The sequence below is a fragment of the Pongo pygmaeus genome, chromosome 20 (genome assembly GCF_028885625.2).
Source record: "Pongo pygmaeus isolate AG05252 chromosome 20, NHGRI_mPonPyg2-v2.0_pri, whole genome shotgun sequence".
Taxonomy (NCBI): domain Eukaryota; kingdom Metazoa; phylum Chordata; class Mammalia; order Primates; family Hominidae; genus Pongo; species Pongo pygmaeus.
The window spans coordinates 53,922,353-53,936,403 of NC_072393.2; the positions used below are offsets into that span (position 1 = coordinate 53,922,353).

Sequence of the window (14,051 nt, forward strand, 5' to 3'; positions counted from 1 at the left end):
GGCAAAAGCCACAATTCCTTTCACATCAATCTAAAACATCCTTTCAAACACCCTCTTACTGAGAGGCCCCAAAGGTTCCCTTTGTGTTCCTCCTTCTTGCAACAAGACAATAAGCCCTACTTTGCTTGACTACTGGTGTCCCTCTGATGGTTTTTAGCTGATTGACATTGACAGGTTTCACCAAGTCAGTCTTAAAAACCAACCAGCTGGGCATAGTGGTTCACACTTACAATCCCAGCAATTTGGGAGTTTGAGGCAGGAGGATCGCCTGAGCCCAGGAGTTGGAGATCAGGCTGGGCAACAGAGCAAAACCCTGTCTCTACAAAAAATAAAAGAAATTAGCCGGGCATGGTGGTGGGTGCCTGTAGTCCCAGCAACTTGGGAGGCTGAGGTGGGAGGATTGCTTGAGCCCATGAGGTCGAGGCTGCAGTGACCTGTGATCGTGCCACTGTACTCCAGTCTGGGCAACAGAGCAGGACCCTGTCTCAAAACCAAAAATACAAAAACAAAAACAAAAACAAACAACAACCTGTGCTCCAAAACCATTTCTGGGGAAATAATCAGATTCTCTACCCCTTCACCTATTAAACCCAGCTAGAGTCTCTCGTCTTAATCTTTGACAATCAAATACACAAAGTTTTTTTTTTCTTTTTTTTTTTTTTCACAGAGTCTGGAATTGTCGCCTGGGCTGGAGTGCAGTGGTGCGATCTCCACTCACTGCAAGCTCCGCCTCCTGGGTTCAAGCAACTCCCCTGCCTCTGCCTCCCAAGTAGCTGGGGTTACAGGTGCCCGCCACCACGCCCAGCTAATTTTTTGTAGAGATGGGGTTTCACTATGTTGGCCAGGCTGGTCTCAAACTCCTGACCTCTTGATCCGCCCGCCTCAGCCTCCCAAAGTGCTGGGATTACAAGCATGAGCCACCGCACCTGGCCTCGAATATGCAAAGTTTTACATTTAATTTATTTTAGAAATTATAGAGAGGGGGACCATCTACTCACATCTTATAGACCAAGAAAACTGTGAGATCCTTCCTGTTGACAGCAGGGCCATCATCTGCCTTGGTGAATAATGTGTTCCCAGCCACCTAAAAGTGGAACAAAATGTGCAACTATGGTAAAATATTTCCAGAAAGGAAGCAGAATATAGATACAATGATGGAAGGATGCCACAATGAGATACTAAGCAACCTTTTAAGAGAGCGCAGCGAACTTGTAAACATACCATCTATTTGTTTTACAATTTGTTTATTTATCTATTTCCAAGACAGGGTCTCTACTCTGTCGCCCAGGCTGGAGTGCAGTGGTTTGATCATGGCTCACTGCAGCCTCGAATTCCTGGGCTCAAGCCATCCACCCCCCGTCAGCCGCCCAAGTAGCTGGGACTACAGATGCATACCACCACGCCTGGCTAATTTTTTTTTTTTTTTAATATATTTTGTAGAGATAAGGTCTCACTGTGTTGCCCAGGCTGGTCTCGAACTCCTGGCCTCAAGTGATCTTCCCCCCTTGACTCCCAAAGCCCTGGGATTACATGCATGAGCCACCATGCCCAGCCACTATTTGTTTTGTTTCAGTTTATATTTATTTATTTATTTTGAGACAGAGTTTCACTATTGTTGCCCAGGCTGGGGTGCAATGGCACGATCTTGGCTCATCACAACCTCCACCTCCTGGGTTCAAGCAATTCTCCTGCCTCAGCCTCCCGAGTAGCTGGGATTACAGGCATGTGCCACAATGCCCAGCTAATTTTGTATATTTAGTAGAGACGGAGTTTGTCTATGTTGGTCAGGCTGGTCTCGAACTCCCAACCTCAGGTGATCCACCCGCCTCGGCCTTCCAAAGTGCTGGGATTACAAGCGTGAACCACTGCGCTCGGCAGAACTTTCTTATATTTAAATGTCTATCTTCACAAAACAGTACCAGTGAGCTTGTTCATCTGTTTATGTCTTTATTGGCCAAATAAATAGCCACAGTGCAAAATCTCTGTAGTCACTACTATGTTCCCAGCATGTCCTGTAGATGAAGCCGGACAATGTGTGCGATGAGGAATCATTGCTGGGGATGCTGCTTTCTACAATAGAACTCTAAGTAGCAGGTGAAAACAATGAGCGAGGCCCATGGTAACAATGTCTATGTTTTATTGAATTTTGAAATTGATTGCATGAGTCATTTATTTTTCTTTTTTTTTTGGGAGGAGGCCGGAGTCTCCCTCTGTTACCCAGGCTGCACTGCAACCTCTGCCTCTCAGGTTCAAGTGATTCTCTTGTCTCAACCTCCCAAGTAGCTGGGATTACAGGGGCCTGCCACCAGGCCCAGCTATTCTTTTTGTAGTTTTAGTAGAGACGGGGTTCAGCCATGTTAGCCAGGCTGGTCTCGAACTCCTGACTTCAGGCGATCTGCCCGCCTCGGCCTCCCAAAGTGCTAGGATTACAGGCGTGAGTCACCGTGCTCGGCCTTGCATGAGTCATTTTTAGCTCCCTGGATCATGAGCCTTGTCAATCTCCTTGACCCCTGAACCCATGTGGGTCCTGCTATGAGGAGATGAGGGCAGCCAGGGGTCTGACACAGCAGATGCATCTCTGAGGGACCTGACTTGTGTGAACCAAGGTCATGGGTCCCCTGCATACATCAGCAGCGGTCCATGGAAACGTCCATCAGACCTGTGTCCCCTCCTGGTTGGGGGAGCAGGTAACTTCAAGAATGAATAGTAGGGGCCAGAGCGGCCTCAAAGGACCAAAGAGGAAGCTGTGAGGTCATCCAGGAGGGAGGGATGGTGGCTGGACAAGGCGGGCAGCCCGGGAGCCGGGAGGAGTGGGTAGACTCACTGGCATTGATCACGTGGGGCCCCAGCCCTGGGAAGGAATAAGGATGACTTCTGGGGGCTGGCTGGCGGTGCCTCTCCTGAGATGGGGATCCCAACCACAGGTCACGAAGTTGACTCCCCTGATCCCATGTGGAATACCACCTCGCCTGGGCTAGGACCCATGAGGGTGAAACCAAGGCTGTGTTCCCCACTGAGGTTCCCCAGCTCCTAGCACAGCTCGGCAGGCAGTACCTGATCAGTGATGAAGGATTAATCCATCATTCAACTCCTCTGGGGGGCGGGACTGCAGGGCAGGGTGGGAAAGGGAGGGTCCTGGCAGGATGGGCTAGGGTGGGCACAGGAGAGAAGTGATTTAAGAGCCAAGCCCTTGTCAGTACACACTTGTGTTTGGGAACAGATCAAGACTCAGGATGCAAGACCCTGGTCATCTCCAAGGTGAGCGGGGACAGAGATGTGAGGGGTCTGGGCTGATACTGTGGCTGAGGCTGCAGAGTGCAGATCTGGGCAGCCAGAGAAGGGCTGGGCCTGTGCGGGCGGCTTCCTGTCCTGCAGATGGGGGAGAACTTAGTGGTGTCTGGGAAATGAAAAATCATGCAGCTGGGCACAGCGTCTCCCGCCTGTGATCCCAGCTCTTTGGGAGGCCAAGGTGGGAGGATCACTTGAGCCCAGGACTCTGAAACCAGCCGGGCCAACATAGTGGAGACCCGTCTTTAGCAAAAATACAAAAATTACCCAGGGGTGGTGGTGCACACCTGTGGTCCCAGCTACTCCGGAGACTAAGGCGGGGGGTTGCTTGAGCCCAGGAAGTGGAGGCTGCCTTGAGCTGTGATCACATCACTGCACTCCAGCTTGGGTGACAGTGCGAGATCCCCTCTCCAAGAAAAAGAAAGAAGGAAAGAAATTAAACCATGCAGTTGAGTGGAGCAGAGGACTGGGCAGGTGGTGGCGCCCCTGCAAGTGTCAGGGTCCCTATAACCCTTGGATGGGAGGGGACGGGGCAGCTGGGGAGGGCTGAGCAGACCTGAGGCAGCCCGTCTGCTCCGAGGTGAGGTGCCTACGCTGCCTGCCTTCCCAGGAGCTGTTATCGCGCCCATTTCCTAGATGTGGACCCTGAGGCCCAGAGAGGTGCAAGGTCTGGACTGGATCCAGGCTGCTATCCGCGGTGTCGCCCCAGCCCACACTGCCTGGGCTCCTGGCCTGGCGCAGGGGACGGGGTCCCTAGGGGGGCTGGGGGCTGCCTGGGGGCTTCTGTGACCTGTTTCCCTCCCGTCCCCAGGCCCTCCCCTGGCCCGGGACCCTCCAAGGAGACAGCGGCAGGAGCGCACGGTCTACAGTGAAAGCCAGCAGAAAGTGCTAGAATGTTACTTTCAGAAGGAGCAGTACCCGAACTACGACCAGCGAGTGAATCTGGCGGAGATACTCAGCCTCAGGGAGCAACAGCTTCAGGTCTGACCCCCACCCCCACCCCGCCCTCCCCAGTCACCCCAAGGAGCCTCCCACCGCTGTCACTCACCGGGGCCTGGCCACCTCCCGCCCTGCCACGCAAGGGGTCCCGCCAGTGTAGACCCGGGTGGCATCCTGAGTCCTGTTCCAACTGTATGCTAGCCCAAACCCGCCCACGTGATCGGCCCAGGCTGTCCCCCACGGGGTCTCCCGGTGCCCGGACCTCAGGCACCCGTGAGAACCCGCGGTCCCTCCCCTCGAACCCTCCCTGGCCCCCGGGCTCCTGGCGGCAGACCCCGCTCCTCCCCTCCCACCCCCCCCCCCTACTTTTCCCTCCCTCTCCCCTCCCTTCTCCAGGCCTGGGAGCCGGGGGCCCTCATATGGTGGGTGCGGGGTGGGGGTGAACACGGAGAGTTTTGAGGCCGGCGCCGCCCCCGAGCGGCTCATCCGGGCCGCGCGAGCCCCTCCTTCACACCTTCTCCCTGTCCCCTCTGTCCCCCAGGTGTGGTTCAAGAATCGCCGCGCCAAACTAGCTCGGGAGCGGCGGCTCCAGCAGCAGCCCCAGCGCGTCCCTGGACGGAGAGGCCGAGGAGCCCGCGCTGCGCCCCTAGTCCCTGCAGCCGCTGCCTCCGTCCCTGGGGGTCCTGAGTTCCCGCAGGGCAGGGGTTCCTGGATCTCCCCTCAGCTGGGCCCCTGGGGAGTCCTCCCAGCAGCAGAACCGAAGATCTACAGCCTCCACCGGACCTGGGGTGGCCCTGAGTGTGGAACACAGGAGGGCCTCATGGCTGCCCCGGGGCCAGGCCCTGGCCCAATTCCAGCCCCTATCCCAGGCCCAGCCCAGATCCCAGGCCCAGTCCCAGGCCCAGCCCCAAATTTAGGCCCAATGTCAGGCCCACTCTCAGGCTCGATCCCAGGTCCAATCCCAGCCCCCATCTCAGGCCCAGGCCCAATCCCAGACCCAGTCTTAGGCCAAGCACTGATACCAGGCCCAGGATCACTCCCAACCCCAGCCCCAGGCGCCTTGTGGCCTCAGAGTCCCTGTGCCTCCAACTTGTCGCCAGACACCCAGTTATTCCCTGACTTCACCGAGCTGCTCCCGCTCCTAGACCCGTTCGAGGAATCCTCACCCTCTACCATGACATCTCAGTACAAAGAGGAGGATGGCTCTGTGGACAAAAATCACTCAGGCCCCAAGTCATTACTGGATTTATAGGGGGCCTGTGCCTGCAAAGTTCTTCAGATCCCAGTGGGCCTGGAGTGGCTGATCTACACTGCTGGTGACTTTCTGCAGTGAATGCACCACCCTTTACCCACCCTGCTGCAGGTGGACATTTGCTGTCTTCACTGAGCAGCCATCACAGGTGACTCTGCTGTGAATGTGCCTGCTTCTCATTTGAATTGAGCCTGAGCATTTCTCTGCTGAGACTGGAGTCGCTGCTCACTGGGATGTTTGGCATTAGTGAATACAGCTTGAGAGGTTTGTAAAGGGCTTTTCCCAGCCCTCCTTCTGGTCAGTGTCCTCCCCAACACTGAGGATTGTGAGACTTTTTAATGTTTGTTGATCCAATGACTTGTGGTTTTGTTGTGGTTGTAATATTCATTTCTCTGATGACTGAGAGATTGAGAAATTCTCATATAGGTGTTAGGCATTTTCAAATAGTGACTATTTTTAGTTTTTTTTTGAATTTTTTCTTATTTTTATTAAATAGTGACTATTCATGGTCTTTTTGGCCCATTTTTTGTAGTTGATTTCTTTACAAATGTTTATAATTTTTTTTTTGAGTCAGAGCCTTGCTCTGCCACCCAGGCTATAGTGCAGTGGCACGATCTTGGCTCACTGCAACCTCTGCTTCCTGGGTTCAAGTGATTGTCTAGAGTCTCAGCTTCTGAGTAGCTGGGACTGCAGGTGCTCACCACCGTGCCTGGCTAATTGTTGTATTTTTAGTAGAGATGGAGTTTCACCATGTTGGCCAGGCTGGTCTTGAACTCCTGACCTCAAAGTGTTCCACCTGCCTCAGCCTCCCAAAGTGCTGGGATTACAGGTGTGAGCCACTGCACCCGGCCATGATGTTTTAAAATAAAAGTCCATTGGGAGTTAATATTCTGTGAGGATGTCCTATTCTGTGGCTTGTCTTCTTGCTTTTGTTAAGTAGATCACTGTGCATAGCATTCAAAACATTCATCAGCAGACTGATACTTTAGTAGAAGAAAAAACCCAATTTAAAAATTAGACTTGATGGACAAAAACTGTTATAAAAGTTTATTTTTTTTTGAGAGAGGGTCTCACTCTCTCATCCATGCTGGAGTGCGGTCGTGCCATCTTGGCTCACTGCAACCTCCGCCTCCCAGGTTCAAGTGATTCTCCTACTTCAGCCTCCTGACTAGCTGGAAATACAGGTGTGGGCCACCACATCCGGCTAATTTTTGTATTTTTTGTAGAGACAAGGTTTCTCCATGTTGCCGACTTGAGCTTTCAAGTTCCTTCAAGAAAATTGTTGGAATTTTAATTGGAATGACATGAAATTTATAAATGTTTTTGGGATAAATTGAAATTTTTATAAAGTCTAGTCGACTTAGTACTTATTTATATTCATTCAATTGGTGTTTTACAAAGGTTCTTCATGAAATGTTGTTATTGTTATTATTATTTTTCTGACAGAGTCTCGCTCTGTCGCCCAGGCCAGAGTGCAGTGGTGCAATCTTGGCTCACTGCAACCTCTACCTCCCGGGTTCAAGTGATTATCTTGCCCCGGCCTCCTGAGTAGCTGGGATTACTGGGATTACAGTCGCACACCACCACGCCTGGCTAATTTTTGTATTTTTAGTAGAGATGGGGTTTCACCATGTTGGCCAGGCTGGTCTTGAACTCCTGACCTCAGGTGATCCACCCCCATTGGCCTCCCAAAGTGCTGAGATTACAGGCGTGAGCCACCGCGCCTGGCTGAAATGTTATTATTTAATCACAGAACTCTTGCATGCATCTTTCTGTAGATTTATTTCTTGTACTTCATTTTTATTATTGTCTGATATTTTACATGGTATTTTAAATTTCTTATTTTTAAAAAATATGTTTGTCTTGTACATAGGATTCAGTTGATCTGTTTATTTTGTTTCTGGGAACCTAGTTCAATTCTTTTGAATTCTCATAACTTATCTGGACATTGTAAATTTAAAAATGAATAAAAGTTCATGGTTACTTTGTGGACATTGATTCCTGCTAAGCCAACGAGTGCCCCCTCCTCAGCACTCCACACCTCTCCTCAGCACTCCACCCCACTCTCCGCGTCTCGCTTCCTCTGCCGCCCCCTAGTGGCCGTCCTGGCCCTGGGTCTCCACAGCGGGTTCTCTGACCCTGCCTGTCCTGGTCCCGTTTAGCAAATGCTCTAATCCTCTTAGGCCAGGCCAGCCTCAGCAAAGCAGATAGAGAATTAGATCAGATGTAGGGGGAAGGGAGGACGGCTGTGCGTGTGTGCGGGGAACAGACTTCCAAGATGTAATGAAAGCTCCTCCTTATCTAGCCTACCTTGGTATTAAAATACACACAAAAACGCTGAAACTTCACACCAGTCAGACTCTGACAGTGTGGGAAGAGCAGGGAGGAATCTAATCCATCTATTGTAGGTGAGGGAGCCCCTGTGGACATTCTGGGGGCACGGGGGAGAGGTGGTCCAGTCTGACTGTAGATTCAGAATCACATCCTGGGCCTGGGGGAGGGACAGTGGTGCTCCAGGGCCCTGCAGGCATATCAGTGAATGGAAAATGGATTAGTTTATTAATGAAGATGGAATTTCCATGTGCCCTGATTAGCGGAATAGAAAGTGAATGGATTAAGTAGAACAGAATTCCTCTCTTTTTCATCTCCTCAATTCTTCCTTTTTTTTGGATACAGGATTTCATTCTGTCACCCAGGCTGGAGTGCAGTGGTGTAATCTCGGCTCACTGCAATCTCCGCCTCCCCGGTTCAAGCGTTTCTCCTGCCCCAACCTCCCGAGGAGCTGGGATTACAGGTGCCCGCCACCATGCCCGGCTAATTTTTATATTTTTAGTAGAGACGGGGTTTCATTATGTTTGCCAGGCTGGTCAGGAACTCCTGACCTCAGGTGATCCACCTGCCTCAGCCTCCCAAAGTGCCGGGATTACAGGCATGAGTCACCAGGCCGGGCCACGGATTAGTTTGTTAATGAATGAAGATGGAGTTTGCACGTGCCCTGATTAGCTGAATAGAAAGTGAATGGATTAAGTAGAACAGAATTCCTCTCTTTTTAATCTCCTCAATTCTTGTTTTTGGAGACAGGGTCTCGCTCTGTTGCCCAGGCTGGAGTGCAGTGATGCAATCTCGGCTCACTGCAACCTCCACCTTCCAGGTTCAGGCGATTTTCCTGCCTCACCCTCCCTAGTAGCTGGGATTATAGGTGCTAGCCAACACGTCCAGCTAATTTTTGTATTTTTAGTAGAGATGGGGTTTTACCATGTGGGCCAGGCTGGTCTCGAACTCCTGACCTCAGATGATCCACCCACCTCAGCCTCCCAAAGTGTTGGGATTACAGGCATGAGCCACTGCTCCTGGCCTCAATTCTCTGTTTTTTTGGAGACAGGGTTTTCCTCTGTCACCCAGGCTGGAGTGCAGTGGTGCGATTTCGGTTCACTGCAACTTCCGCCTCCAGGTGCAAGCAATTCTCCCACCTCAGCCTCCTGAGTAGCTGGGACTACAGGTGCACGCCATTGCGCCTGGCTTTTTTTTTTTTTTTTGGTAAAGACAGGGTTTCTCCATGTTGCTGAGGCTGGTCTCGAACTCCTGAGCTCAGGCAATCCTCCAGCCCATGTCTCCCAAAGTGCTGGGACCACAGGCAGGAGCCACCACCCCCGGCTATATCTTCTCCATTCAATTTCCCTCCTTTTTCACCCAAGCAAGCAGGCCCCTTCACTCCCTTCGGAAACTGAAAATTCCGAGGAAATTTTACTATCTCCTAGGAAGCTCTCCCGCCTCTCCTCATCATCCCAGGCTGTGTTCTGGGCATCCCCAAGGGAAGCATCTGGACTTCTCACTGGGCCAAGGAAGAGGGGACGAGGTGACTTTCAGAAGGCAGGCCTTGGAAATTCCCCATGTCTGTCTTGGCGAAAACAAGAATTTCCTGTAGCCAAAAAGTATAACAAGAAAGGATTCAGGGTACGTATGAGAACAGTTCATTGTACCTTCGACAAATGGGTCAAGTTCAAGCTTAATACTGCCCTGCATGCTCCGGGATGGAGATGGAGGCAGTGCAGATAGAAATGTCGTTGTCTTGTAAGGATCGGAGAGAGGGGGAAAAGGGCCATTGTTTTTTTGTTTTCTTTTTTTTCGGAAAGAGAGTCTCACTCTGTCTCCCAGGCTGGAGTGCAATGGAGCGATCTTGGCTCACTGCAACCTCTGCCTCCTGGGTTCAAGCGATTCCCCTGCCTCAGCCTCCTGAGTAGCTGGGACTACAGGCGCCTGCCACCACCAAACCCAGCTAATTTTTTTATTTTTATTTTTATTTTTTGAGATGGAGTCTCGCTCTGTCACCCAGGCTGGAGTGAAGTGGCGCCATCTCGGCTCACTGCAACCTCCACCTCCTGGGTTCATGCCATTCTCCTGCCTCAGCCTCCCGAGTAGCTGGGACTACAGGCACCCGCCACTATGCCTGCTAATTTTTTGTATTTTTAGTAGAGACGGGGTTTCATCGTGTTAGCCAGGATGGTCACGATCTCCTGACCTCATGGTCCCCCTGCCTTGGCCTCCCAAGGTGCTGGGATTACAGGCATAAGCCACCGCGCCTGGCATTTTTGTATATTTTGTAGAGAAGGGGTTTCACCATGTTTTCCAGACTTGTTTTGAACTCCTGACCTCATGTGATCCTCCTGCCTCAGCCTCTCAAAGTGCTGGGATTACAAAGTGTGTGAGCCACTGTGCCAGGCCAAAACCTCTTGCTTTAACACCCCGCTTCATCCTAGGTCTCTGGATCTAGTTTCTGATTTTCTTTTTTTTTTTCTCTTTCTTTTTCTTTTTTTTGAGACGGAGTTTTGCTCTTTTTGCCCAGGCTGGAGTGCAATGGCCCGGTCTAGGCTTACTGCAACCTCCACCTCCTGGGTTCAAGCGATTCTCCTGCCTCAGCCTCCTAAGTAGTTTGGATTACAGGCACCTGCCACCATGCCCAGCTAATTTTTTTTTGTAATTTTAGTAGAGCAGGGTTTCACCATGTTGGCCAGACTGGTCTCGAACTCCTGACCTCAGGTGATTCGCCCGCCTCGGCCTCCCAAAGTACTGGGATTACAGACGTGAGCCACCGCACCCGGCCTGATTTTCTTTCTTTCTTTTTTTTTTTTGAGATAGGGTCTCACTCTGTCACCCAGGCTGGTGTAAAGTGGTGTGATCATAGCTCACTGCAACCCTGAACTCTTGGGCTCAAGCAGTCTTCCCATCCCAGCCTCCCTAGTGGCTGTGCCTACAGCCATGTGCCACCAAGCCAGGCTAATTTTTAATTTTTTTCCTGTACAGATGGGGTCTTGCTATGTTGCCTGGGCTGGTCTCGAACTCCTGGGCTCAAGCGATCCTCCCATCTAGCTTCCTAAAGCACTGGGATTACAGGTTTGAGCCTCAGCACCTGGCCTGCCCCATCTCTTAAAAAAAAAAATAGTGAGGTTGGTGGGGTGGAGCACCAGTATGTTTTAAAGCTGTGAGGCAATTCCAGTGTGCAGAGCTTGAGTACTGCTATTCTTGGTCAAATCCCTGCTGTGGAGTAGACAGACTCCTGGGAGTTGATGCCTAACTGTCATTATTAAGAAGACACCAAAGCCAGCTGTGGTGGCTCACGCCTGTCATCCCAGCACTTTGGGATGCCAAGGTGGGCGGATCACCTAAGTTCAGGAGTTTGAGACCAGCCTGGCCAACATGATGAAACCCCCTCTCTACTAAAAATACAAAAATTAGCGGGGCGTGGTGGTGGGTACCTGTAATTCCAGCTACTCGGGAGGCTGAGGCATGAGAATCACTTGAACTGGGGAGGTGGAGGCTGCAGTGAGCCAAGATTGCACCACTGCGCTCCAGCCTGGGTGACAGAGTGAGGCTCTGTCTCAAAAAAAAAAAAAAAAAAAAATAAATAAATAAACCAAAAAAAACAAAAACAAAAACCCACAAAACTTTATTTTAGTAAAAGAAAACTCAAAATTGCCTTATCTGATTGTCACTTTCACAGAAACCCACCTAGATAAAATCAAGTGCCATAAAGAGAAAGATGTGAATGGTCATTTATTTATTTATTTATTTATTTTTGAGATGGAGTTTCCCTCTTGTTGCCCAGGCTGGAGTGCAGTGGCTTGATCTTGGCTCACCGCAACCTCCGCCTCCTAGTTCAAGTGATTCTCCTGCCTCAGCCTCTTGAGTAGCTGAGATTACAGGCATAAGCCACCATGCCCAGCTAATTTTTGTATTTTCAGTAGAGACGGGGTTTCTCCATGTTGGTCAGGCTGGTCTCCATCTCCCAACCTCAGGTTATCTGCCCGCCTCGGCTCCCAAAGTGCTGGGATTACAGGCATGAGCCACTGCGCCCAGGCTGTGAATGGTCATTATTTTTATACCAAATAAATATAGTAGCCACCAGTAAATTCATTAGTTAAAAAGGGTTTTCGGCTGGGCATGGTGGCTCACGCCTGTATTCCCAGCACTTTGGGAGGCCGAGGTGGGTGGATCATGAGGTCAGGCGATCGAGACCATCCTGGCTAACATGGTGAAACCCTGTCTCTACTAAAAACACACAAAATTAGCTGGGCATGGTGGCGGGCGCCTGTAGTCCCAGCTACTTGGGAGGCTGAGGGAGGAGAATCACTTGAACCTGGGAGGTGGAGGTTGCAGTGAGCTGAGATTGTGCCACTTCACTCCAGCCTGGGTGACAGAAATTCTGTCTAAAAAAAAAAAAAAAAAAGGTTTTCAAGGCCAGGTAAGGAGGTGGCTCATGCTTTCTAATCTCGGGAAGCCGAGGTGGAAGGATGGACTGAACCCAGAAGTTCGAGACTGGCCTGGGCAACATAGTAAGACCCTGTCTCTACAAAAAATTAAAAAATTGGCGAGGTGTGGTGGCACTACATGTGGTCTCAGCTACTTGGAAGGCTGAGGCGGGAGGATCACTTGAGCCTGGGAGGTGGAAGCTGCAGTGAGCTGTGGTGGTATCACTGCACTCCAGCCTGGATGACACAGCAAGACCCTGTCTCAAAAATTTTTTTTTTTCCAAACTCCCATTTTAACAGACTGTTTCTGCTGGGTGCAGTGGCTCACGCCTGTATTCACAACACTTTCAGAGGCCGAGGAGGGCAGATCACTTGAGGTCAGGGGTTTGAGACCAGCCTGGCCAACATGGTGAAAACCCGTCTCTACTAAAAATACAAAAATTAGCCTGGCATGGTGGCTGGCGCCTGTAGTCCCAGTTACTCGGGAGGCTGAGGCAGGAGAATTGCTTGAATCTGGGAGGCAGAGGTTGCAATGAGCTGAGATCGTGCCACTGCACTCCAGCTTGGACGACAGAGCAAGACTCCATCTCAAGAATATCCCCCCAAAACAACAAAAAACCCCAGACTGCTTCCCTGAAATTCTTCTAAAGAAAATGCCTGACAGGAAATAACTTAAGGATATTGTGGGTTTTTATTGTTGTTACTTCGAGATGCAGTTGTATCTCTAGAGACACAGTGGGGTCAGATCAGAGATAGGGTTCATTCAGGGGCACCCTCAGAAATGGGAGAGTCCTCGGCTTCCACATACCTGTTGTGATGATCCGTGGCCACCAGGGGGCAACAATACATCACTGTTCCAGCCCAGGGAGCAGCCAGCCAGACCTTGGTCCTGGGGTGTCCCAGGAGCCACCTAGACCAGCTGATTCCTTCCATAGAGGAGACCTCCAGGTGGGATGGGGGAGAGACACCCCACATTCAAGTGGGAGAAAAAAATGGAAAAGACACAGAGGCAACATTGTATTTCTTTCCACTTGTGTAATGTAATTTAAGCTAAAGCCGAAGCCAAACAGCTAGAAAACATAATTTTTTTTTTTTTTTTTTTGGAGACAGAGTCTTGCTCTGTTGCTCAGGCTGGAGTGCAGTGATAGGATCATAACGCACTGCAAGCTCTGCCTCCCAGGTTCACGCCATTCTCCTGCCTCAGCCTCCCAAGTAGCTGGGACTACAGGCGCCCGCCACCACGCCCGGCTAATTTTTGTATTTTTAGTAGAGACGGGGTTTCACCATGTTGGCCAGGCTGGTCTCAAACTCCTGAGCTCAAGTGATCCACGTGCCTTGGCCTCTCAAAGTGCTGGGATCACAGGCATGAGCTACCTTACTTGGCCTTCTTGGGGTTTTAATTTATATTTCTCTAGAGGCAAATGATGCAAAACATCGTTTCATGTGCTGATTTGCCGTCCCTGTGTCCTCTTTCGTGAAATGTTTGTTCAAATCTTTTATTCTTTTTTTTTTTTTTAAAAAGATTATTTGTTTAATGCTGGGTTTTAGGAATTCTTTATGTATTCTAGAAACAAGTCCATTGCCAGATATGAGATTTACAAGTACTTCCTCTCCATCTCTGGTTTATCTTTTTGTTTTCTCATTTTGTTTTGAAATGGAGTCTTGCTCTGTTGCCCAGGCTGGAATGTAGTGGCACAATCTCGGCTCACTGCAACCTCCGCCACCACATCTGGCTAATTTTTGTATTTTTAGTAGAGACGGGGTTTTACCATGTTGGCCAGACTGGTCTTAACTCCTGAGCTCAAGTGATCCACCTACCTCGGCCT

General features: G+C 50.4%; 1 protein-coding gene across 1 annotated transcript; it reads left to right on the forward strand.

The window, feature by feature from the left end:
• The first annotated feature begins 3,221 nt into the window (after nt 1-3,221).
• On the forward strand, nt 3,222-5,688 carry TPRX2 (tetrapeptide repeat homeobox 2). Its single transcript, XM_054466000.2, has 3 exons — nt 3,222-3,258; nt 4,100-4,269; nt 4,769-5,688. Exons 1-3 carry the CDS (start codon nt 3,234-3,236, stop codon nt 5,477-5,479), a joined length of 906 nt encoding a protein of 301 aa, XP_054321975.2. The 5' UTR covers nt 3,222-3,233; the 3' UTR covers nt 5,480-5,688.
• Nucleotides 5,689-14,051: the final 8,363 nt, after the last annotated feature.

Coding starts and splice junctions, on each gene's coding strand:
- TPRX2 (XM_054466000.2), top strand. CDS start 3,234: ATGCAAGACCCTGGTCATCTCCAAG. Junction 3,259..4,099: donor AGACCCTGGTCATCTCCAAG/GTGAGCGGGGAC, acceptor TCCCGTCCCCAG/GCCCTCCCCTGGCCCGGGAC. Junction 4,270..4,768: donor TCAGGGAGCAACAGCTTCAG/GTCTGACCCCCA, acceptor TCTGTCCCCCAG/GTGTGGTTCAAGAATCGCCG.